Here is a 22,745-nt window from a genome sequence, read left to right on the forward strand (position 1 = left end):
GCTTCCATTCGAACCAAAGACTGGACCACTCTTCTTTGATTGTAGCATGTGAGCATTTTTCTCGGGTTCTAATTAGATCTATGTAAGGCTTGCCTCAAAGATTTCCAAGGGAAACTTGGAGATTGCATTACTTGCTTTTGATTGGGCACGTAAGTCTTACAATGTGTCCTAGCTCATTGGAAGTGTTTATGGTGACTGACCTGGTTGGATTGCTCTTTTGTAGTTGAAAATAATGAATGTTCAACATGTTATCTTCTCACCCATATGTTGAATGATGTCAGACATTCATATTGAGACTTTGGATGGCATGGTTTGCATTCCCTGGGTGTGGACTGGTTTCTCTTCATATGACCAAGTTCTTATAGATTTAATCTTATCACTACCTGCTGGCAGGTTTTCTATCTTGGTAAGTTTCATATCATATTTCTTGACGACGAGCATTGATAGCCTCTTCAACAAGTGTTTGAAGTTCAACCTATGAGTATGCCTTGTTGTCTCTCTCTCTCTCTCTCTCTCTCTCTCGTTTGCAATGAATAACTCAATTTTTGTATCCTTTGGTTTCTTGGTCTTATTGTCATTTGTATCTCTCTCTCTCTCTCTCTCTCTCTCTCTCTCTCTCTCTCTCTCTCTCTCTCTCTCTCTCTCTCGTGCATTTGATCATGATGAGCTCTGTTGTTGACTATAGATACCTTTGGTGGAGGACACTGTTTGAATCGAGAAAGCATGTGCATTGTTGCGCCCAAAGGGTTTGCTCCAAAGTTGAAGGACTAACTACAACCCATCCGTGACTGACTGAACCACTTTTTGCCCTTGGACATTTTGCCCCACATCAATGATGACCGCGACGGTGTGACTTGGGCCAGACTTTAGAGTGTAGCATAATGAAAGCCTCTGCACATGCACTTAAAAAATAGCCGTTGTGGTGAAGTGGTCCGATGTGGCAGAGAGATTCCGCTCGCATCGTTTGCAGCTTAAAAGTAGAATTATGCATGTAGTAAGCCATTGCGTTTAAGAGAACTGTGCTCGAATGGTAGGTTTACCTTACGAACAACCTTCTCTTTCAAATTTACATGTGTGCAAGATAAGTCCAATGGCAAGCTCTGCGGATTAGGGCCTCTCCCTTTCTACAGAGTCCAACTTTCCATGTGCACAGTGCACACCCTTTCAGTGACTTGTGGTCAAAGGAAGAACCTCAAGAAGAGTCGTGCGTATTGAAACCAATAAAGGGGCGCCACATAGGCATTTGGCAAACCAAAAGTACCTAGTAACATGTGAGTCGTCACTACAAAATTTTCTTGTCCAAGGTGGCAATACATTTTGATTTTGACTCAGATATTCGCCCTCCCCCCCCTCTCCCTCTCACACACGCGCACGCAGGCGAACACGAATAACACCACGCGCGCTCAGATTGTCTCGCAAGCTTTCAATCTGATCTCGAATGTACTGTGGATCGAGCAGACAACAAGTCTTCTAGGGTTTTCGTGCATCTGGGATCTGCTTTGGTATAGCTGCAATGGGTGGCGTTGCATCCACTCCTCGGGGAGACGTGAACCCCAAGGAGCATGGTGACTATCTGCTCGGAGTCCTTGTCGGTGAGAAGGCATATGATGTGCATTCCAACCTTTGGGACAGACTGCTTGGACTTCCTCTCACGCTGCAATGGCCTGATAATGTCATTCAAGACGCATGTGAAAGCATTGGTAAGCGCATTGTTTGTTTGTTTGTTTGTTTATGAGAGAGGGACAATATCTGTAAGAATGCTGATAATGGAAAGGAAAATGGTGACTGTGCGTTAATTGCATTGTAGGCTTTGGCAGAAATTGTTCATGGTTTTCAGTAAGGGTCATCAATTGCTATACATTGAATCCTTTTGATTGTAGAGTGCAGCACTAGGGCAAGTCCAAAGGCTTGCATGAATCATTTAGATTATTTGAACATATAAGGCATTTATTTGCAGCAGAAGAATTTGAGTCTGTTCCCTAAGGTTAAATGCAGAGTGTAAGTGCTTGTTTCTTGCATGCATTGTGTGTAAGTCTTACGCCTTTATATTCAACTAAGCAATTAAGATGTCTCTTAGACCTCGTAAGGAGGTGCAACGTAATTTCGCAAGCATCTCCTTCAGTCTTGGAGTAGCTGTTCAATGTGCTTTATGGTGTAGTGCATTTTTTTGATGGTGATTTCTGGCAATATAATTTATATAGTATGATCTGTAATTTGCAATGTCCTTATTCTCGCTATTTTGAAAGGAAGTGCAATTTAATTTTGCCATTGGGTCTTGAAGTAGCTGTTCACTAGATACAATTCCGAGCTTCTTTGAATGGATTGTGTCACCTCCTTATGGGGTTTGGACCAATCCACTCTTTGATTAGGCGATGGTATCTCCCTCTAATGTCATAGTAGGGCATGTGCAAGCATAATGCTCCCTTCCCCTTTAAGTCTAAATGACATTTATATTTCCGGTTGTGTGAGATGAGATTGTAACCCATTCTTATGCCATTCAACATTGTCTATGTTTTATATGGTGATGACAAACGGATTCCATTCTGAATACAAGCTTCACTTGCCTTGTTTCCATGTTAAGTAGTGATCTAGTCTAGGGATGCCAGGTGCAATGGAATAGAAATGGTGACAAGATCTAGACTTTACACTTCCACAAATCTTTACTTCTTTCCTTGCTTGAATGTGTGCTACTTAAGCACGATTGATGGTTCCTTTGAGAGAGAGAGAGAGAGAGAGAGAGAGAGAGAGAGAGAGACTTCGTGACTTGTAGCTGAAGTGTTCTAGCCACCGTTTCATACACCTCAGGCAACTTTGTGAGAACCAAAGCAGCTAACTGAGTACTCGTCAGTGCACTTTTCATAGCCGATAGTTGATCATGAATAACTTTAGTCTTCATAAGAAACGATTGCATGAAACTTCCTCCTGGAAACTAAATGGCAAATAACTGGCCAAGAAGGGTGACTGCTTACATCGTAGAATCCCGATCAAACATTCCAACGAGCTTGAACCACATATCATTGGCAGTCTTCAAAGTCTGAATGGCTGGAGAAGGTCCTTTGTAAGAGATTCCGCAATGGTCGACATTGCCTTCGCATTAGCTGCATCCCAATCGACACACGATTTGAGATATTCGTCATCTTGAAGGCGGGTGTACCTATTGTGGGGATCTCTCGTCGGATGGGGCTCCGAGCCATTGACAGTATCCCATAAGCCTTTCCGCGAGAACCAGAGTCGCATGATCAAATTCCAATGAGTGTAGTTATTGTCGTTCAATTTGTCGTTGGTGCTCGAGCAAGGGGGGGCCATGTTGAAGTTGCAAGATCTGGTAATTCGGGAAACCTTCTCGCACTCCATGGGTGGCCGCACTAATCCCAAGCCACAAAATAAACTCCAAGCCGTTCTACTCCTTTGCATAGACAGCTCTATACGAAGTAGGCTCTGCTCTTTAAATTCTCCCAAGCCGCTCTGCAACAAGGTGCTTTTACACCCCTCTCCTGAGCTCCAATCTCCCCACTCCAAACGCTCCTCTTCGCTCGACAATGCTCCTTATCAATCTCCAAGCCTCAATGGCTAGCCATTGGCAGCATTTTGAAACTCTGTTAGTAGGCTTTGCTTGGGCAAAGAAGGGTTCTGGGCCGAAAGCTAGTAGACAGCGTGTTGAAACACTGTGGCAAGGAGTGATCGTCACTGTCGATGTTGGTGCTAGGAGGCAGCGGCATTCTAAAACGCACATAGGGGAGTTGTTACCGTTGCTTGCAGTGTATCAAAACGCTGTCTCCACCGACAAGGAACCGACCACTGGCGGGGTGAGCTGCCGACCCAGCGTTTTAAAACGTTGAGGGGTTGTGACCACGGTAGCTAGTAGAGGGAGGAGCTGAGCGACTCCGATCTACAACGTTTTAAAGCGCCGACAGCAGAGAGTTGGAGGTTAGACACCTGCAACGAGGTTCATCTTCTCTGCGCCAAGGTTCTTCAAGCACAGAGCTTCACCAAGAGCTCTGATACCATGTCAAAGTCGACGATGCGGAAGCGTAGAGACCAAGGAGAGTGAGCACGAGAGAACAAGCGAGAGAGAGTCTTGTGAACCAATCAATGATTAATTGATTGTGTATACAATGGAGGCAAGGGGTTGCTTCTATAGCAACCTCAGTAAAGTGCCCTACCCAGACTTTGACAAATAAGTAAAATAAATACCTAAAAGCCAAAATAAATAATGGGATCACATTGGGCAATTCACTTGAGATGCCAAAACTCTTAACACATCTTGGTACCTTCCCTTGGCTTTTGAGGTGGACAACGAGTGGGTCCCTCTCGTCTCTCTTACAATTTGGTTGTGGGTACAACATCAAGAAATGTTAAGAGTGGATGTGGATGATTATGGAGGCACGGCCAAGGGGCTTCACAGTCCCTTGGCTTTTGTGAGCTGCTACAGGGGTTTTTATAGTGGATGCTTTATATCAATCAGATACACAACATTAAACGTTGTGGTTTTTGCTATATCGCCGGAGGTGGACAGAGCTTTGGGAAGATTTGTGTATACTTGATCACTATCCATATAGCTATCTTTCACCACCTGATTAGAGTATCTTTATCCCCAGATGGACCCCGTGTTTTGTTATGGGATATTTCCCCATGATTTGATTGTACATCTCTTAGGGTTTTTCCCATATTTCTTGTACATGGACCGATGGTCGATTTTTATGTAACACTTTTTTTTAGAGAGAGAGAGAGAGAGAGAGAGAGAGAGAGAGAGAGAGAGAGAGAGAGCTCATCAAAGTTCTGTATAATTGCAGCTCAGAATAGCATTTTCACTGGCCATTTATCGAAACTTCTTCTTCATCTTGCTTGGAGCTTACAAGACGTGTCATATGCTGTACCCCCAGCAAATGTGCCGTCAATCTTGAAGGCCACTAATGCAGTTCGATTTTCTAGTGTGTTTCTCAAGCATCTGATTGAGAATGGAAGTAGTGACCAGCTGATGAGCTGTATTTCTTTGTGCTTAAGTGAAAAGGAAGCCAAAGCAACAGGACTTTCAAAAGGTTTGATTTTTCCAAAGGGTTAAGTGTTATAGCTAAGGGCTATATATTACTGAAACCTTTGACACATCTTTATGTTTCTCAGGCAACCAAAATGTGGTGGGTTTCTTGATCTCTGCAATGTTTAAATTCATTGGTAGTCTGGATGTCAAGTAAGCAAAGTCTTTCAGGCTTATTAATTCTCATGTCGGGGCATTGATAAATTTCTCATTTGAAGTTTATTTACTTGTGAAGTCCATCTACATACTGGCTACACTTGGAAGTTGGGAACCTCCTCCTTGTTATGATGTCCACTCTGCTGCATTCAAGCTTACCTTTCGGAACAAAGGATGCTCATGTCTTCTTTGATGCCGCCATGGCACAGGTCTGTGATTGCCAGCTGTCAGAGGCTCTACTTGACCAATGGTCAGTGTTCTTGCTTGAAGCATTGACTGAGAATATTTATGTTTACAGGATATTGGTCTTGTAAGGCTCGTCGTGCGCAAGTTGCTGATGTCATATATAGCACGGTTTCCTCTTCCAGAAAATGCTGCACATTATATGACATTTTCCAAAACGAATCAACGGGGAGTGCTCCAGAAAGTTGGGTCAGCTGCTGGTTAGTAGTGATTATTGTTGATTATAGGCTTATATAAAATAATGGTATAATAGTTCTTTTATCCAAACCAACTTATTCAGTTTTTTTATTGCTTCCAGCAACTGTCTTGAGGCTGCCGTACTATACCTACAATTACCTGCTGAGCTCCAGCAGTGCGGCAGGGCCCAGTCCTTTGGCTCAGAATAGTTTGCTTTTACTTCTTACTCTTGTACACTACCGGAAATGTGCCCAAGCCGATGAAATTGCTCACCAAAAGCTTGATGGCAAGGGGGAAGATGCAGTAGCTGTGTTGGCTGACTCTGATCATCTTGTCTTGAATCCTTTTTCTCAAGCTCTTGATTCAGCTAGAGATACAGAATGTAACAATCTGACACTGGTCTCTTTCTTGACATGGACACTGGGTCGTTACTGATAGTAGAGCTTTTTTTCTCAGTTGATTTGGTTGATCTGGAAAGCAATGCAAGGACGGACTCTTTGACCAGAATTCCATTTGCAGCGCTGTATGATACGCTTGGGCTGTAAGTATCACAGACATAAATATTCTAGTTACAGCTGCGTTCTGTGCAATTTCTGTTTCTTTGTACCTTCTAATGACTAACACAATCCAGTAGTGGAGCTTGGTAGTATTGAAGGTTGTACAGTAAATGAATCAAAGATGGAAGATTTTCTGAAAGCTGTCTTCCTTTTATGTGCTAGCTATTGGCCGATGGCCTTTGTGGCAAAAGAGTAATCACCAACGTTTTAATATGAAAGGTCAACATAAGTTACCAATTAAGCTCACGTAGCAAGTCTGATGATTTGAATAAGCCGAGGAAGTCATGTGATCACGACTAGTCAAGGACGGAGAGAACGATGATGAGGGAGCCATGAGGGCTTCTTTCCCTCATGCCCACCATCACCATACCATGATGCATCTGTGCGCAGCAAGGAGCAGCCCATTAGGGGTACCGAAAAGATAATGAGAGCATGAGGGCATGCCACCATGGAAGGCACGGGCGATTCCCCATGACTCAGTGATTGCACGTGCGGTCTGCCCATGCTGCAGACAGGAAGGGCTTTATGTTTATGAAAACATTCCTACTAATAATCTCACCTAAGGGTGGACCGTGGATTACCCAAGATGAGCACTCCCTTGGAATGTATCGTAAATAAGCACGAGTGACATCGTACAATCACTAACTTCTTATTATTCAACTAGAGGTAAGGATGAGGCAACCTAACTATCGCTAGCTCTAACCCTAGCCTTCTTTAAGCCGGGGCCATAGTATCAACATTGGGCATGATAGGATTCCTCATGCTCTTATCATTAGGATGTCTGTAATCTGCCGGCACCACATGCAAGCACAAAATCACCTATTTACACTGGAATCCACAACTGAACTGAGAACAAAATTGCAAAAGAAGAAACTGAAGTAAACATGTGAGAGGTGAAGTTCCCCTCGGAGATTGCTGGCTCCCAAATATGTTCCCCTGATGGTATTTCTTCATTGTATTAATGAATAATTGTGTGTACAATTGCTTTGTGAGCGCACTCACATAGTGTGTTTTTACAACTGGTGTGCTGGCCATTTAAACAAGTTCAAACAGGACCAAACAAGTTCGGACGATTTCTAACAGTGAAGCCAAACAGATTCTCAATTAGTATTCAATCAAATGCCAAACGGATACTTATGCACTGTTCCATAGAGTGCATCCAGAATGCTTGTATGCCCCTCTTGTGGTGTCCAAATAAAGTTCTTTACCTGTTGTCTGTTATTAACCAACAAGAGTATTGAGAAGTAGCAATTGAACAAATGCCGAAATTTTCTGCGGACCCTTAATTTGCTGCACAAAATCCCCAAATTTTGAAGGTGGTTGAAATCAAACTCAGTTCGTGTCAATGCGTAGGGCTTGATTAGAGGATCAACTTTGACTTCTGCAGCTTCCTTAAATTCTCAATTGTTTGAGAGAATGTGACAATAGAAGAGGCTTTTGTGAGCACCCATTGCACCCAAACACATATTTGATATCCGATTTTGAGTATGCGTGTTGAGTAGTACTATCTTTAGAGCTATTTTTTAAAGCATGTAGGCTACAGATGCACAACCAAAGGCACTGTCTACTATGACTTACACCACATTCCCTGGAACAACATACATACAAAAAAAGGTTAGATATGTCTTTTCCTCAGATAGGCTAAAAGTGCACAAAGAATGAATTGAGAGGTGGATGCCAAGCGGGCCTTCTTTAAGCATCTCTAGCAGTTATTGGGGATAATAAACGCTCGTGAGCTTGAAGGACTTCTGACTCGACCATGCACCTGGATTCTTTTGCTAGGCATGGGCTTTAATTATGCAAAAGTGTTCATCCGACCTTCTGATTATGGTCCTCTTTTTCTTTCATTTATTGCACAGGGGTTTAAAAGAAGAAAGCTCAGTTCTCTTGCTTTATTCTTTAGTGCATGGAAATCCAGCCTTTTTGGAGTATGTTTTAGTGCGAACTGATATTGACACGCTTGTAAGTTTTCTATATGACTCAAATGTTTCTACTGATGGGAGCTAAGATGATATTTATACCTGGCACGTCAATTTCATCCTGCAGTTGATGCCCTTGATGGAAATGTTATATGATGCTCCAAGAAAGACTCGAAAGCAAATATATATGCTGCTTATAATATTGCTCATCCTCAGCCAAGATGCATCCTTCAATGCCAGTGTACACAAGTTGGTATGTTTTTCAAAATTTTCATGTAACAGTGCCTCTTTTTTGCCGCCACTATTGACCTATTAATAGATATGGCCGATAACAGCTCAGCCTTCCAGTCAGTCAGTGCAACATGGTGTTCATTTCTTCCATAACCCTGTCCTTATTTTAATCTTTCTACACCATTTAACAGATATTACCTGCAGTATCATGGTATAAAGAGCGGCTTTTAAATCAAGCTTCTCTTGGCTCATTGATGGTTGTGATCTTAATACGGACAGTGAAATTCAACCTTTCGAAACTGAGGGTAATTTAAGGGAATATGTATCTACTAGTTCCGAGGTGGTGAAACATGAAGTCCATTTTTTATGTTTTTTCCCTTTTTCTTTGATTGCAGGATGTGTATCTGCACACAAATTGTCTAGCAATTCTTTCAAATATGGCTCCTCATGCTCATAGGCTGAATGCCTATGCAGCACAACGGCTTGTGAGCCTTTTTGACATGCTTTCCCGCAAGTATGAGCAGATTTTTTCAACAACTGTTGAAGGACTTAAAATTTGATTTTACGCAGATTACAGTTGTGCTTGATACCCTAAATTATTCGGGGCACTTTTCAGGTACATGAAGCTTGCAGATTCTCACGTCAAATCAGCAGACACAAAATTAAGCATGGAAAGTGTGGCTGAATCTGGGGATGATGTGGTAAGTTTGGTGTGTTAAGAGAAAGACTTCACAAAATTAAGCATGGATTCAACGCATTCAATTTTATGATTTTTCTTTAGGCTTTGCCTTCTTCAGCTACTCTCAAGTTTCCACTTTTTTCTGCTACGTAACTCCATTTAAGAGTCTCTTAGTCTTAGTCTAGAATTCAGAAAATTATTTTTAGGTATATATTCTGGCTATGGTTATGCTACTGCCTCATTGTGGTGGTTTTTATCTCCACTGTTAGTGGGTTTTACTCCTCCATAATTCTAGTAAAATTCTGTCCAAATCTTCAAAGAGATGACCTGGAATTATCTTTTATTGACACAATCGTGTCATTGGATTTCTTCCATGAGGGCTTATAGGGGTCTCTGCTTTGTATCGATCAGCTAGCAGACTATTGGGAGTTTTGTTTTTGCCAGCAGTTTGAGCTTTCCAGATCTTTCAGACAGGGTTGCCTTGAGAGCTGCATAAGATCTATTTTCTCAGCCAGTGTTGCTCATATAAGATCAAAAGACTCACATGGTCTTGGCCTTGGTGTTGACGATGATTGTCATTGCGGAATTTTTGACGGTTTTGTTGGGTTGTCCCAGGGCCAGTAGATATTTCGGGTTTTAGATTGGTTTGATGTACCCACAGCAGTAGTTGACCACAGCAAGCGTTTCTATTGGTCCTGTACTCATTTGTCATTGTGAAGGCCCCCATCCAACGGGGAGCTGCTGTCTCTAGAGGAGTGAGCCACTCAGCTGGTAGAGCCTCTGTGATGTCCTGGCACATGCTCTGTACCCCTCTCATGCCCTGTAGCTGGATGCTCTGTATCTCCTCGGGCAAACCTGAGAATTGAAGCCAGTCGCCTAGAGCGCGTGCTTGACCCTCTGCCATGGGACCCCAAGAAACATGAGGCCTACTACCAACCAAGTGGCACTCTCTGAGTGCTAACCATGGGGTTCCAAACGAGGGGCTGTCTCAAGCGCTCTTCCGTGCAAGTGGGCGGGTGCTACTCCAGACCATATCGCAATTGCTCCCAAGAGCGAAGCAGGCTCGCAGCAAATCGATCCTCCAATCTCCTGCTCAGACCAGCTGTGCGCATCTCTATAAGGATCCATCTGATGGAAGGTCTCCAAGGGCCTCCTACATGAGGCACTCAAACTCTAAGCCGCTGAAGCAAAAACTCCTTCCAAGGCTCCTCCCTTGGAAGCAGTCCTCTGACAACAAATTTCCCAAGAAGGCCTCTGCTGTGCTGTGTTGGGTCTATGATCCCCAACCGCTGATGACCTTCCAGGCTACTTTGGCCCGGGCTAGCTGGGTGTCACGCCTTGACCAAAGAAAATTCTTGATCACTCTCTCTAACTGGCTGATGCAGGGGCTCGAAAAGATCCAACAAGATGTAATGTACCACATAATAGCCAACAACACCTGGTTGGCCACTACAACTATGCCTGCCAAAGAGAGCTGTGCCGAACACCAATGTAGCAACTTCCTCGTGATGGATAGGAGGGGAGCAATCTGTTGCTCAGGAGACAAGTCCAGGCCAACCTGATAGCCCAAGTAGCAAACTGTAGTCCCTGGGGGAATCCATCTAAAGCCCTCACCTGGCGACTAATCAGACGTAGGAGCAATGCCAACCCAGAAAGCCACTGTATTCCTCTAGTTGATCAGTGCGCCCGATGCATAAACAAAACGTCTCTAGAGCCTGCTCACACCTGTGCAGGTTGGCCTCCTGGCCCTCCAAGTACAGAGTTGAGTCGTCGGCAAACTCAACATCCAATAGCTCATCGCCCCGAATAGGGAGCGTTAAGCCATGCAGACCAACCTGCTGTGAAACCAAGAATCTGCTCATCGCCTCAACATAGAACAGAAAGAGGAAGGAGGCTAAAGGGCAACCTTGTCTGACCGAGCGTTTGGGCTTGAACCGGTCCCCTCTACCCCCTGCCAAAAGCACCGGACTGTGTGCACGTCTGTAGAGAGGTGACACAGCCCTTATCCAAGCGTTTGAGAAACCCATCCTGCGTAGAGTGCCCTCCAAGAAGTCCTAGTCAACTCTGTCGTAAGCCTTCTCAAAATCGAGAAGAAGTATCACTAGATCCTCACCTCGGAGGCACGCTAGGTGTCACAAACTGGTACGTGGCTGGCCCCTGGACACACCCTCCGACACGTTTCCCGGATATTGTGCCGATAGGCTGACATGTAGCACTGTACGGACGCCACAATCTTCGCTAACTGCTTTGCTGACGTGGCAGAATGTACAGAATTCCGTTATTCGCGCTGGTTGCTTTACGTTGGTAGATTTTGGGGATAATTGCTTTTGAAGTGAATCTCTACTGTGTTGCGGTAGAATCTAGACTTGGGGTGTCCAAGTTTGTTATAGTGGTATCAGAGCATAGAAGGATTCTTCTTCTACGGAGGATCCGATCCTTTTTGCAACGCACACAGCTTTTGAGAAAGAACCCTCGTGTCTCGTCCCCGGACTTATTAGCCACTCCCACCCTTCATACATCATGCATCGGGTGCGCTCCCGTCTTCATCGCTCTGTCTTACAAGGCATAAAGCCATAAAGAATCCCAGATTACACAAGGGTTCTCGTGAAGAATCTGACAAAGATGACATCTCTCAGCAGGAAGGCAAAGAGAAGTTGAAAATCCGGCGCGGGAACCGAAGAAAAGAATGAAGATTTGGGCAATTTTTTTTTCAAACAAGTTTGCCAGAATGGAGTACAAACGTCAACTACAGATTGGCATATGAGTAAACAGATTGATTAAGTACTCCAGGGACATGAGATTGGCGAGACACTTGAAGAATTATCTGATTGATAAGATTTACTCGAGATGGCATGTAGCCATTGCTTCTCCTCTCAAGTCAAGAGGAAAGCCGAAAGGACAAACAAGTGTAGAAAAGCAGAACTTGTACTCGCAAAAAGAGATGGATAAGAACTCTTGAAAAGAAGATGAATTTGGCCAAAGAACATAAATTTGAGAGTTACAAAGCAGCAGCCGAGTGCGGAAGAAAAGAATAGATGAAAGCAGAACTGGTACCACTTTACGTGGGGCCCGAATCGAATCAGATGAACAAAAAGTACAAAACTTTGCCGCCCTTGAGGCAAAGTGAAAGATCAGGAAGCCCTTATTTTTCTTTGATGGAGGAGCCAAGGCCAACTTCTTGAATTGGCGGCTCGATTTGGAATTATGCCCGACAGGCTGAGGCCACAAATGGAGGCAGTTCTAGCGGCATCTGGACGGGATGTTGCCATTACACCGATCATTGGCAAACTTAGTTTGCAATGTCAGGGGTGTTTAGGCCACAAGGACTTCTACGTAATGCCCTTGGGAGGTTGTGAAGTCCTCCTAGGAATCCCTTGGTACCACAAGAACAACGCCATGGTTGACTATCGAGGTACGAAAGCGACTTTTGACAAATGTAGGGCAAGAGAGATTGTATGTAAGGTGCAGCGGAATGAATGTTTGAACTTTGCTCAAGATGAGTGCTTCATAATGTGCTCAAGGTTCCTTTTCGTTCTTATGGGAGGTAGAGCCTTCCGTTCTTAATGAGAGAGTGCAATGATCACAAACAAAGTGAATGGACACTGTGCGTGCAAGTGTATGAGACTGAGAGATAGAGAGAGAAGAGAATATGACACCAGAGATGTTGTCAAACCCTCCTCCGAAGGCCCCACTCTCTATGGCGAGAGCGGTCTACTATTGATTGCACAAATCTCTACAATGCTTGAACTTGCCGACGATGTCGACGACGATGAGGACAACGACGAGACGGGCTGAAAACTGAAATCTCTAATGGCTGAAATCTGCAAATCTTTATCTACTGAATTCTGACTCTATGTCCGAGACGATGTCGATGGCGACGATGTGACGACGACGCGTTGAAAACGCAGATGCTGAAATCTGCGTTTTCCAGGCTGAAACTGTAAACCTTGTGGAAATTGACCGTGCGGCGAGGAATTGCTACGGGAAGGTGAGATCTGCGAGGTTCGGGACTTGATCTGCGGTGTCTAAGGGCTGAAAACTGAAAACGCTGAGGTTTCTTGACGTTCCGTCGCGGTGAATCTGCAAAACGTTGGGTGATGATGTTGCTAATTGGACTATTTTCTTATTTTTAATGATTAATCTCTTTTATAGGATATTTTATTGTGTACACTAGGAACTGTTAAAAGATTGTAGCTACAAGAACTGCCATCAAGAACGGAAAACTCTGATGTGTCATTTGATGGGTGACGGTAAACATTGCGAAGGAGTTTTCGTAAGTTCGGTGGAAAGGGCCGGGTTACGAGTGCCCCTGATGCGTCACATGATGGGTGACGGGTGCATCAGTAAGGAGGCATTCCGTAGGCTAAGGAGGAAATCCGAACTTAGTAAGAAAATACGCGTAAGAACGCAAGCACAAGAATAAAGATGGGTTCAATGAAGCTTTTTACGAAAAGCAGGAACAGTTGCGGGAGGGTAGATGTTTTCTTGCGAGGAGTCTGTGTCTGCATTGCATCTGTGCCGTGTCCTGCACCCGGGGACGCCTGGAATGTGTCCGTGTAGCATTGTTTTCATTAACTGAGTGAGTTTTTAAAGTTTGAACAGGTTCACACTTTATTTTATTAAAGTGGCCGGTCACTTTTAAGTGACCAGGCCTTTATTAATAAAATAAAGCAAGTCCCTAAAAAAAAGGCAGCGCTAAAAAGCTGGGGGGGGGGGGGGGGGGGGGGGGGGGGTGTCTGAATTTGCGATCTCTCTCTCTCCTCTCTCTAAGAGCGCCAGGCTCTGCTTTTTGGGCCCTTATTCCCGTCGGGTGCCAGGGCCTATAAAAGGATAGCTAGCATTTAGTTTTTGAGGAAGCCGGGAGCAGCAGAAAGTGCTAGCGCTGGGATTCTGGAGCAGAGGTTGGCGACGGAAATTGCAAGTGTTCGCGTGACGACTGAGTACGGAGGTCGATTCTCCGAGCAAGAAGGGACAGGTATAAGGTGTTGATACGCATTGAGAATTGCTGCTTTGTGTGGTTTGTTTTGCAGGAATCTCCCGTCTTACGTGAAGGCCCTTCACGGGAAGTACGGCTTCACGCCTAAGTCCCTTACGGGAAAGTACGGCTTTGCGCCTAAGTCCCTTACGGGAAGGAACGGCCTTGTGCCCAAGCCCTTTACGGGAAAGCACGACCTTCGGGTCTAAGGTTACAGAACGGAGGGGTTTCCTCGGGTTCTCGTGCTTGTATAAGAATTCTCCCTGAATAAAAGAATACTCTTAACGGGGGGGGGACCAACCCATCTTTTGGTCCCCAATACTGTGTCTATCTTCTCCCTTCTCTCCCTTTTGTAAAGTATATTATTTTTCAGATTTCTAAGTGCTCGTGTACGCTCCCGTTTTGTGACAGATGATGCAGATGCAAAAATGCTACGGCTGAAAATCTGCAAATCTGTCGCCGGTTGTTCTGCAAATGCAAAACGCTAGGCTGATATGATGTTCTGCTGTCGCCGGAATTTGCAAGTGCAAATTGCTGGCTGATCTGGTCCAAAAACGCTAGGTTGTTGCTGTGGAGCAAAAACGATAGCGCTTGGGGTTCTGCTGAGAAGTTGCCTGTTGAGCAATGGTGCTCCTGCTGCCTCTTCTGCCAGAAAGTGCTAGCTCTGGTTTGCTTATATACAAACTTAGCAAAATTGCCCTACCTACTTTCCAACAAAAGTCACTTAAAAATAATAAGTGAAAAATATAAAAAATAGGAAAAATAGGCTAAATGCACTGGAAAATTCCCCTGAAGGATTCTGATGGATTCTGATGGGAATGCTTATGATCATGCTGTGTGCAACTAGAGGATATGCATCTACACTAAGTGCCTGGGCATGCACGGTCTGCGAACAGACTCACAAAAGTGCCAGATCACTTCTAAATCTAGATAGACCGACTGACTGAACCCTTGTCGTGCTGTAGCTTGTCCATGGACACATAGGGTTGGATGTGCCACATGACATCCCCTCCTTTTCAAAGTGAGGTATTGGTACCGAACTGTATGGCGTCGAGGGAGATCGCCAATAGCATCCGGAATCGTGGAAGGGACTCTTCGCCGGCCCACTCTGTTGTGTGGGTCGTGCGGTACTTGAACTTCATAAAGGTCTGCAACGCTTGCTTGTTTGGGCCGCGCCGAAAGCGACACAGTCTTGTGTGGCTCCTTCAATGCTTCAACTTCGTCGAGTGTCATGCTTCCTTCTTCTTCAAGAATCTCCACGGCTGAAAATTCCTGAAACCATTTCCAACACAAAACCATTAACATACCTATTCCATGTAAATTGACTGGAAAAAATCTTGTCGTCCTAATAGACTGTGCATGCAATGTAGCTGAACAAATAGACGGAGTGCTAAACCGTTCACCACATACACGCAAACAAAAGATCGAATCTTTCTCTTATGATCTAGAGCAATCAACTGTGGCAATTCACAATGGAAATGCCCATGCTTGGTGCTCATACTTTCTTGTGCTCTTTCTACGACTGTGTCGTGCCAAGGAAGAGACATAGAATGTGACTTCCTTTTGAATGCAAACAATTCAGCTTTTCATGAGAAATCCGCATACATCCGTGCGCATTCATGAGTGAATCGTACTCAACGAACAATATGTCATGCCTATGAAAAGGGATCACATAAAGATGGTCACTAACATACAGGAAACGATTACGAATGAAACACTCGAGCAATGCGTGCGTACGAATCATGCGAACACATAATACTTCCTGTGAGGGTTCTTTGTGTAAACCGGCGTGTTCAATCCAAAAAGGGCGGTAGACTTCACTTCAAACCTTGATTTAGCTTTCACCCATTATTAGTCGTCTATTATACCTGCGCTATAGTGACACAAGAGAGGGGAATGGGATATAGATGCTAGAATGCACCTGTATGAGAAGACCGACACCAGATTGGCCCCTAACTTAGGCGCCCCTTTCGGTATTTCTTTATTGTTCAAAAGAGGAAATAAACGTTGTGGTTCCCTACAAGCTGCCCCGCACAAACTCGGCTGAATTTCCACTGTTCCAGCCCGATTTTGGCAGCATAACTGTACTAGAACCCTTCACAGTCAGTATTCCCACGCATTGGCCGACTTTCCCGACGCATACAGGCACTTTGCAAAACCTGGCGAGAATCTGCAGCACGCTGAATTCTCTGTTTTCAGCCCTGAAAATGCGCCAGATCACCTGTACAGCGGTCCCCTTGCGTCCCCGAACCTCTTGGGGGTATTAGGGTCCGTTTAGGGCCAAAACCCTAAACCTGCAATAATACACAGCAGGCTGTAATTTACTGTTTCGGGCTCCGTTTCGCGTGCCGGTCGCATCCTTAGCAAGTCCTCGAGCTCCCGCACCTGTAGGGCTACTTGCCCTTTGAATCGGACGAGATTTCTGGCGTGAAACCTCTCCGAATTCACCTGTACCTGCGGGGGGATTAGCCGCTAGCTAATCCAGTACCTGTGCAAGAGGCTCTTGCCTCGGCAATCGCGCATGAACCCACACAACTGTACATTGGTCAAATGAAGAGCCCACTAGAGGGGCATAACATACTACCAAAGGGGAGAGAGAGGGCAGTGCGTAGCGTGCAGGGCATCACTCCTGGCACCGCACTGTGCATAAGAGGGAAAGCAAGCACTCCATAGCTCTTAACCTGTGACAAAATCTGAAAAATGAGCCCTCCCAGCTTAAAATTCAGCGCCACTTCTTGTTGCATGAGGCAAGTGCACCTGAAGGTGCCACTTGGTACATTTATAAGCATTTTCCCGTTTCGGGTTGCCGTCTAAAAATATCCCAACCGGTTGCCCAGTTGACTTCACGGCAGAGTAAGAAAATGTTCCCCTTGTCATTCCGGAGGTAATGACGTCAACACATTTTCAGGTCCCAAAATAGCAGTTCCCTAAATTTTAGGAGATGCTGCCATTGTATCTTTCTAGGTCATCCGACCCTCTTTGTACACTGTGGCCACATCCAGAACTGAAATGTAGCCTCTGTAGCAAAGGATTCCACTTTGGCTAGTCAATGACCCCACTTGGCTAACCATAGTCCTTGTCCAACCTTAGTGCTCTCTTGCCCTCAGGCCTGGACTCCCTCTGGACAGTTCCACACTAGCTATGCAATGCAGGGCAGTAAGATTTCCCGAGGGGTGTTTCCAAAAAGTGAAAGTAAATAGATAATAAGAAAGAAATCAACAAAAAGGATAGATAGTAGTCACACGCTGGTGACACTTTGGACCTAGGCTCGAGAGCCAAGATCGGTTCTTCCTGAGGGGGTTCTTTGGACCTAGGCTAGATCGATCCTTCGTGATTGATCGAATCTACAACGAGGTTAGCTTCGCTAGAAAAAGCATCAACTAACACATCATCCTTCTTGTGAACAATCACATCTTCTTCATGCAAGTTTGCAACTCATCATGCTTGTGAGAAATCACATCTTGATCATGCAAATCATCATGCTCATCATTAACATCCAAATCATCATGCTTATCATTGTCATTCAAATCATCATGCAAATCATGTGTGTGCTTCTTGCTTTGGAGAAGAAGAGACTGAGAGAGTCTCCTTTTCCCGAATCTCTTGCATCTGTGCTTGAACTTGAGAAAAGAGTCGCAAGAATTCTTTCATGTGTTGATCGCTCTTCTCTTGTCGTGCTTTGGTCTCGTGGTCATATTCTGCTTGTCTTGCTTTGTTCTCGCAATGTATGGCTGCCACTCTTTCTGTGTATTGACGCTCTATGGCTGCCATCTTTTCTTTGTGTTCACGCTCTATTTCTGCTTTTCGGTCTAACTTCTTGTCCATAAACAACTGCGGCAACTCCTTCATAGGAGTTAGTGCAATCCTTGACGTAGATGGGAAAGGGGGAGGGTCGGAAAAACCTCTCGGTGGGGAAAATTCTTCTTCGCCTCTCTCATGCTCATCACCTCTAAGCGAAGTATCCATTCCTCTTTGAGTGATTCCACTGAAGTCGTGGGTTCTTGTGGTCTTGGGTTCTTATGGTCTTGGGTTCTTAAGTTCACGATGAACTTGGGTTCTTGGGGGTCTTGGGTTCTTGGGTTCTTGAGGGTCTTGAGGTTCATGAGGTTTTTCTTTCGCTTGCAATCTGTGTTTGAGAAGGATCTTCTCTTCACTCGAGTTCTACTCTTTTCCGCAAGCGCACCCCTTGACGGCCTTGCGCTCACACCAAGGTTGCTTTTTCCCACCTCACGTCGATTGGCCTAAGTGCACGGTCCGCTCTCAATGAGTGAAAAGAGGCACAAGGGGAGGTTGGACAATCCCTTCTTTCCTGAGATTCCTGTCACTCTTCAAAAACACGATTGGGAATCGACACGTCCAAGCGAACTTGGGTTCCTGCGACCGCAACAAGCAAAAAAATTCTTGTGATTCTTGTGGTTCTTTCCTTGAGTGATACAGAACACTGCCAAAGTTCTGATACCAATGTAAGGTGCAGCGGAATGAATGTTTGAACTTTGCTCAAGATGAGTGCTCCATAATGTGCTCAAGGTTCCTTTTCGTTCTTATGGAAGGTAGAGCCTTTCGTTCTTAATGAGAGAGTGCAATTATCACAAACAAAGTGAATGGACACTGAGCGTGCAAGTGTATGAGATTGAGAGATAGAGAGAGAAGAGAATACGACACCAACGATGTTGTCAAACCCTCCTCCGAAGGCCCCACTCTCTATGGCGAGAGCGGTCTACTATTGATTGCACAAATCTCTACAATGCTTGAACTTGCCGACAATGTCGATGACGATGAGGACGACGACGAGACGGGCTGAAAACTGAAATCTCTAATGGCTGGAATCTGCAAATCTTTATCTGCTGAATTTTGACTCTATGTCGGAGACGAAGTCGATGGTGACGATGCGACGATGACGTGCTGAAATGCTGAAATCTGCGTTTTCCGGGCTGAAACTGTAAACCTTGCGGAAACTGACCGTGCGGCGAGGAACTGCTGCGTGAAGGTGAGATCTGCGAGGTTCGGGACTTTATTTGCGGTGTCTAAGGGCTGAAAACTGAAAACGCTGAGGTTTCTTGATGTTCCGTCGCGGTGAATCTACAAAACGCTGGGTGATGATGCAAATGCAAAAACGCTGGGTGATGATGCAGATGTCGACGACGATGAGGATGACGACGAGACGGGCTGAAAACTGAAATCTCTAATGGCTGGAATCTGCAAATCTTTATCTGCTGAATTCTGACTTTATGTCGGAGACGAAGTCGATGGTGACGATGCGATGATGACGTGCTGAAAACGTAGATGCTGAAATCTGCGTTTTCCGGGCTGAAACTGTAAACCTTGCGGAAACTGACCGTGCGGCGAGGAACTGTTGCGGGAAGGTGAGATCTGCGAGGTTCGGGACTTTATCTGCGGTGTCTAAGGGCTGAAAACTGAAAACGCTGAGGTTTCTTGATGTTCCGTCGTGGTGAATCTACAAAACGCTGGGTGATGATGTAGATGCAAAAACGCTAGGGCTGAAAATCTGCAAATTTGTCGCCGGTTGTTCTGCAAATGCAAAACGCTAGGCTGATATGATGTTCTGCTGTCGCTGGAATCTGCAAGTGCAAATCGCTGGCTGATCTGGTCCAAGAACGCTAGGTTGTTGTTGTGGAGCAAAAACGCTAGGGCTTGGGGTTCTGCTGAGAAGTTGCCTGTTGAGCAATGGTGCTCGTGCTGCCTCTTCTGCCAGAAAGTGCTAGCTTTGGTTTGCTTATATACAAACTTAGCAAAATTGCCCTACCTACTTTCCAACAAAAGTCACTTAAAAATAATAAGTGAAAAATGTCAAAAATAGGAAAAATAGGCTAAATGCATTGGAAAATTCCCCTGAAGGATTCTGATGGGAATGCTTATGATCATGCTGTGTGCAACTAGAGGATATGCATCTACACTAAGTGCCTGGGCATGCACGGTCTGCGAACAGACTCACAAAAGTGCCAGATCACTTCTAAATCTAGACTGACTGACTGACTGAACCCTTGTTGTGCTGTAGCTTGTCCATGGACACATAGGGTTGGATGTGTCACGTGACATTGTACTTGATGAAATCTAGTTTCTTTACTCGATTTTTCTTGAGAGAACTGAATGGATGATTGAAGGTCGAATATATTTGACCTTGAAAAGAAACGACAAGATTTTTTTTCTTTTGCAATAGAGGTTTACTGTTTCTCTGAAGGCGTATAAAGCGAGCTACCTCTGTTACGTCGTGAAGATCCCATGATTGATTTGTGGTAGTAGACCACCGAACCGGCCACCTTACAACGTAGCCGAGGCCAAGATAAAGAACAATGAACCAGAACAGATTTCCACATTATGAGGATCGATGATATACTCGACGGACTTAAGTATTCTACTTGCCGAATTGATATTATCATGAGATTTGTATTGTTCCTGGAGATGTCTACAAGATAGCTTTTAGGATGACTTTTTGAATTTTCAGAGAATACTGATCATTTGTGGGTTTTCCAGACACTGAGGAAGCATAAATTGCTTATAAATATGAGAAAGAGCGAAATTTTTTTGCCGTATATACACTTTCTGAGAGACATCGTCTCAGTAGCAAGAGTACAGATGACTTGGCCGAGATTGAGAATGTTCATGAAGTAAGAAACTTTTTGGGCTTATGTTCTTACTACCGGTGGTTCATTAGAAAGTTTGCAGTGGTTGCTTCCCCTTTGCATATTTTGACACAGAAAGGAGTCCCTTTCTCGTGGGGAGCCACAGAGGGGACTGCCTTTCAGACTTTGAAACAGAAATTGACTTCTGGACCAGTTTTGACTTTGCCGGATTTGCAAAAGCCATTTGAAATATATTGTGATGCTTGTGGTCGTAGTTTGGGTGCGATCTTAATGCAAAAAGGCCATGTCATTGCCTATGAGAGCCGATTGTTTTCAAGGCCGGAATTGACAACACAGATTTATGAGAAAGAGCTTTTGGCGGTTATCCATGCTCTTACTCAATAGCAACATTACCTACTCGGAGCCGATTTTATGGTCTTCACTGATCATCAGAGTTTACGCTAACAATAGGTGCAGTATCTCTATGAGATATATTGTGGGTCTACCAATCACCATAAGATGGCTCGGTTTGGGTGCTTGTAGATAAGTTGACTAAACTTTGTACAATTTATTCAGTCCTGTCAGGTGCAGCGGAAGAGAATAAGGATTTACTCCGATCTAGTACTCCGCACATAAACACAAGGGACACTTTGCTTCACTTGAAAGAACTGAACTGAAATTGAAAGAAAGAGAGAGACAAGAGAGAGAAAAGAGACGACACAGGGATGTCGAGTCCCAACCCTCAAGGGCCCCTTGCTCTGTTGCCAGAGCAAGTACTTTCTTTATTCTTGCACAAATGCTGCTATAATGCTGCTGATGCTAATGGGTACTAATGCTATTGATGCTGGAGATTGAACTGATGCTACCGGTGCTGGGAACTAATGGGTACTGAGAAACTAAGAGGTTCTATGTCGAAGAAAGGGAGGTCGACGATGAGGTCTATGTCTAAGGGTCTTTGTCGACGAGGAGGTACTAAGGGTCTTTGTCGACGACGGTTTTGTGTCGAAGACGGTGAAGTCAACGACGGTTCTATGTCGAAGACGGTGAAGTCAACAACGGTTCTGTGTTGAAGACGGTGATCTCGACGACCGGTATTGTTGGTCTATGTCGACGACGACAACGATGGTGACTGTGATGACGACGACGACGGTGTCGTCGTCAAGTCCGAGACTGCGATGATGATGACGAAGGTGTCGTCCTCAAGATAGGGATCTGCGATGACGATGGCGATGGTGTCGTCATCAAGATAGGGACTTCGACGACGATGACGATGGTGTCGACGACGACGGCGTCAAGGCTGAAAACTGAAAATGCTGGGCTGTGTGTTGAAATCTGAAAACGCCAGGCTGATTTGGGTCTTCTTCTTCTTGAGAAAACGCTAGGGCTCCTGTTGAGGTGCTGCTTGCCTGCTGGGTGCCTGCCTTCTTGTGTCCTTCCTTCTTCTGCTTCTACTGAGTGCCCAATGGGTTTCTTTTATAGATCTTTAGCAATTTGCCCTACCTACTTTTCCAACAAACTTACAAAAGGAATTCCAAAAGTCACTTTTAATAAAATGACTTATAAGAGGTGGTTCACGCGGTAAAATGCCTACATGATGAAATGATTGTTCTTGTGCAAGAGGGGTATGCAACTATGACCGGCTTGGACATGCACGTCTTGCTAGAGGCTCACAAAGTGCAAGGCTCACTCCTAAGCTAGGCTATGAGTGATGCTAGACTATGGCAAAAGCGTGTTCACGTGGCGCAAGTGAAGTGGGTAGGTGACATCCCCCCTTGTTAAAAGTGAGGCACAACTGTTGAACTTCTATCTGTACTTTTGATGCTGATTGATGAATGCTTCTGATGCTGTGGATGCACAAACCAATGTAGATTCTTCCGAAACCAGGGACTGATGGTATTGCGGGTGCTGTGGGTACTGTTGGCGATGCAAGCACCGTGTAAGGGTCAATGTCCTGCCTTACTACGATTGCCGAATATCAGCCTCGGCTCTATACCATATAGTACTGACTCTGCCTGTTGTAGCAAGAGCTGTTCCCTGAACATTGACTGCGGTGAAAACATTACCGGTGCTGATGGACCGAGGTGTGGTTCCAGAGTCCTTCCCAAAGGTTCAATGACGAGGGAAATGGATGCACACTACATGCAAATGCGAATGGAGAAGAGGCTAGGGATCTTGTCTCCAAATCCTTCCAT

At 44.8% G+C, this 22,745-nt stretch overlaps 1 protein-coding gene across 3 annotated transcripts in view; it reads left to right on the forward strand.

Annotated features, from left to right (window-relative positions):
* Nucleotides 1-1,317: 1,317 nt before the first annotated feature.
* Nucleotides 1,318-22,745, forward strand: part of LOC147423362 (dyggve-melchior-clausen syndrome protein) — a 44,512-nt gene continuing 23,084 nt past the window's right edge. For all 3 annotated transcript variants that reach the window (XR_015186635.1, XR_015186634.1, XM_086501892.1), the window contains exons 1-12: nt 1,318-1,700; nt 4,794-5,039; nt 5,122-5,188; nt 5,271-5,400; nt 5,490-5,634; nt 5,733-5,993; nt 6,068-6,152; nt 8,028-8,130; nt 8,215-8,340; nt 8,510-8,623; nt 8,714-8,832; nt 8,935-9,019. Coding sequence is in view for 1 of the 3 variants with exons in the window: in XM_086501892.1 (XP_086358018.1) it covers nt 1,514-1,700; nt 4,794-5,039; nt 5,122-5,188; nt 5,271-5,400; nt 5,490-5,634; nt 5,733-5,993; nt 6,068-6,152; nt 8,028-8,130; nt 8,215-8,340; nt 8,510-8,623; nt 8,714-8,832; nt 8,935-9,019 (1,668 nt within the window). In the remaining 2 variants the exon portion in view is untranslated. The remainder of the gene's footprint in view (nt 1,701-4,793; nt 5,040-5,121; nt 5,189-5,270; nt 5,401-5,489; nt 5,635-5,732; nt 5,994-6,067; nt 6,153-8,027; nt 8,131-8,214; nt 8,341-8,509; nt 8,624-8,713; nt 8,833-8,934; nt 9,020-22,745) is intronic.

This window comes from Adiantum capillus-veneris, chromosome 26 (genome assembly GCF_014529385.1).
Source record: "Adiantum capillus-veneris isolate H3 chromosome 26, ASM1452938v2, whole genome shotgun sequence".
NCBI classification, from domain to species: domain Eukaryota; kingdom Viridiplantae; phylum Streptophyta; class Polypodiopsida; order Polypodiales; family Pteridaceae; genus Adiantum; species Adiantum capillus-veneris.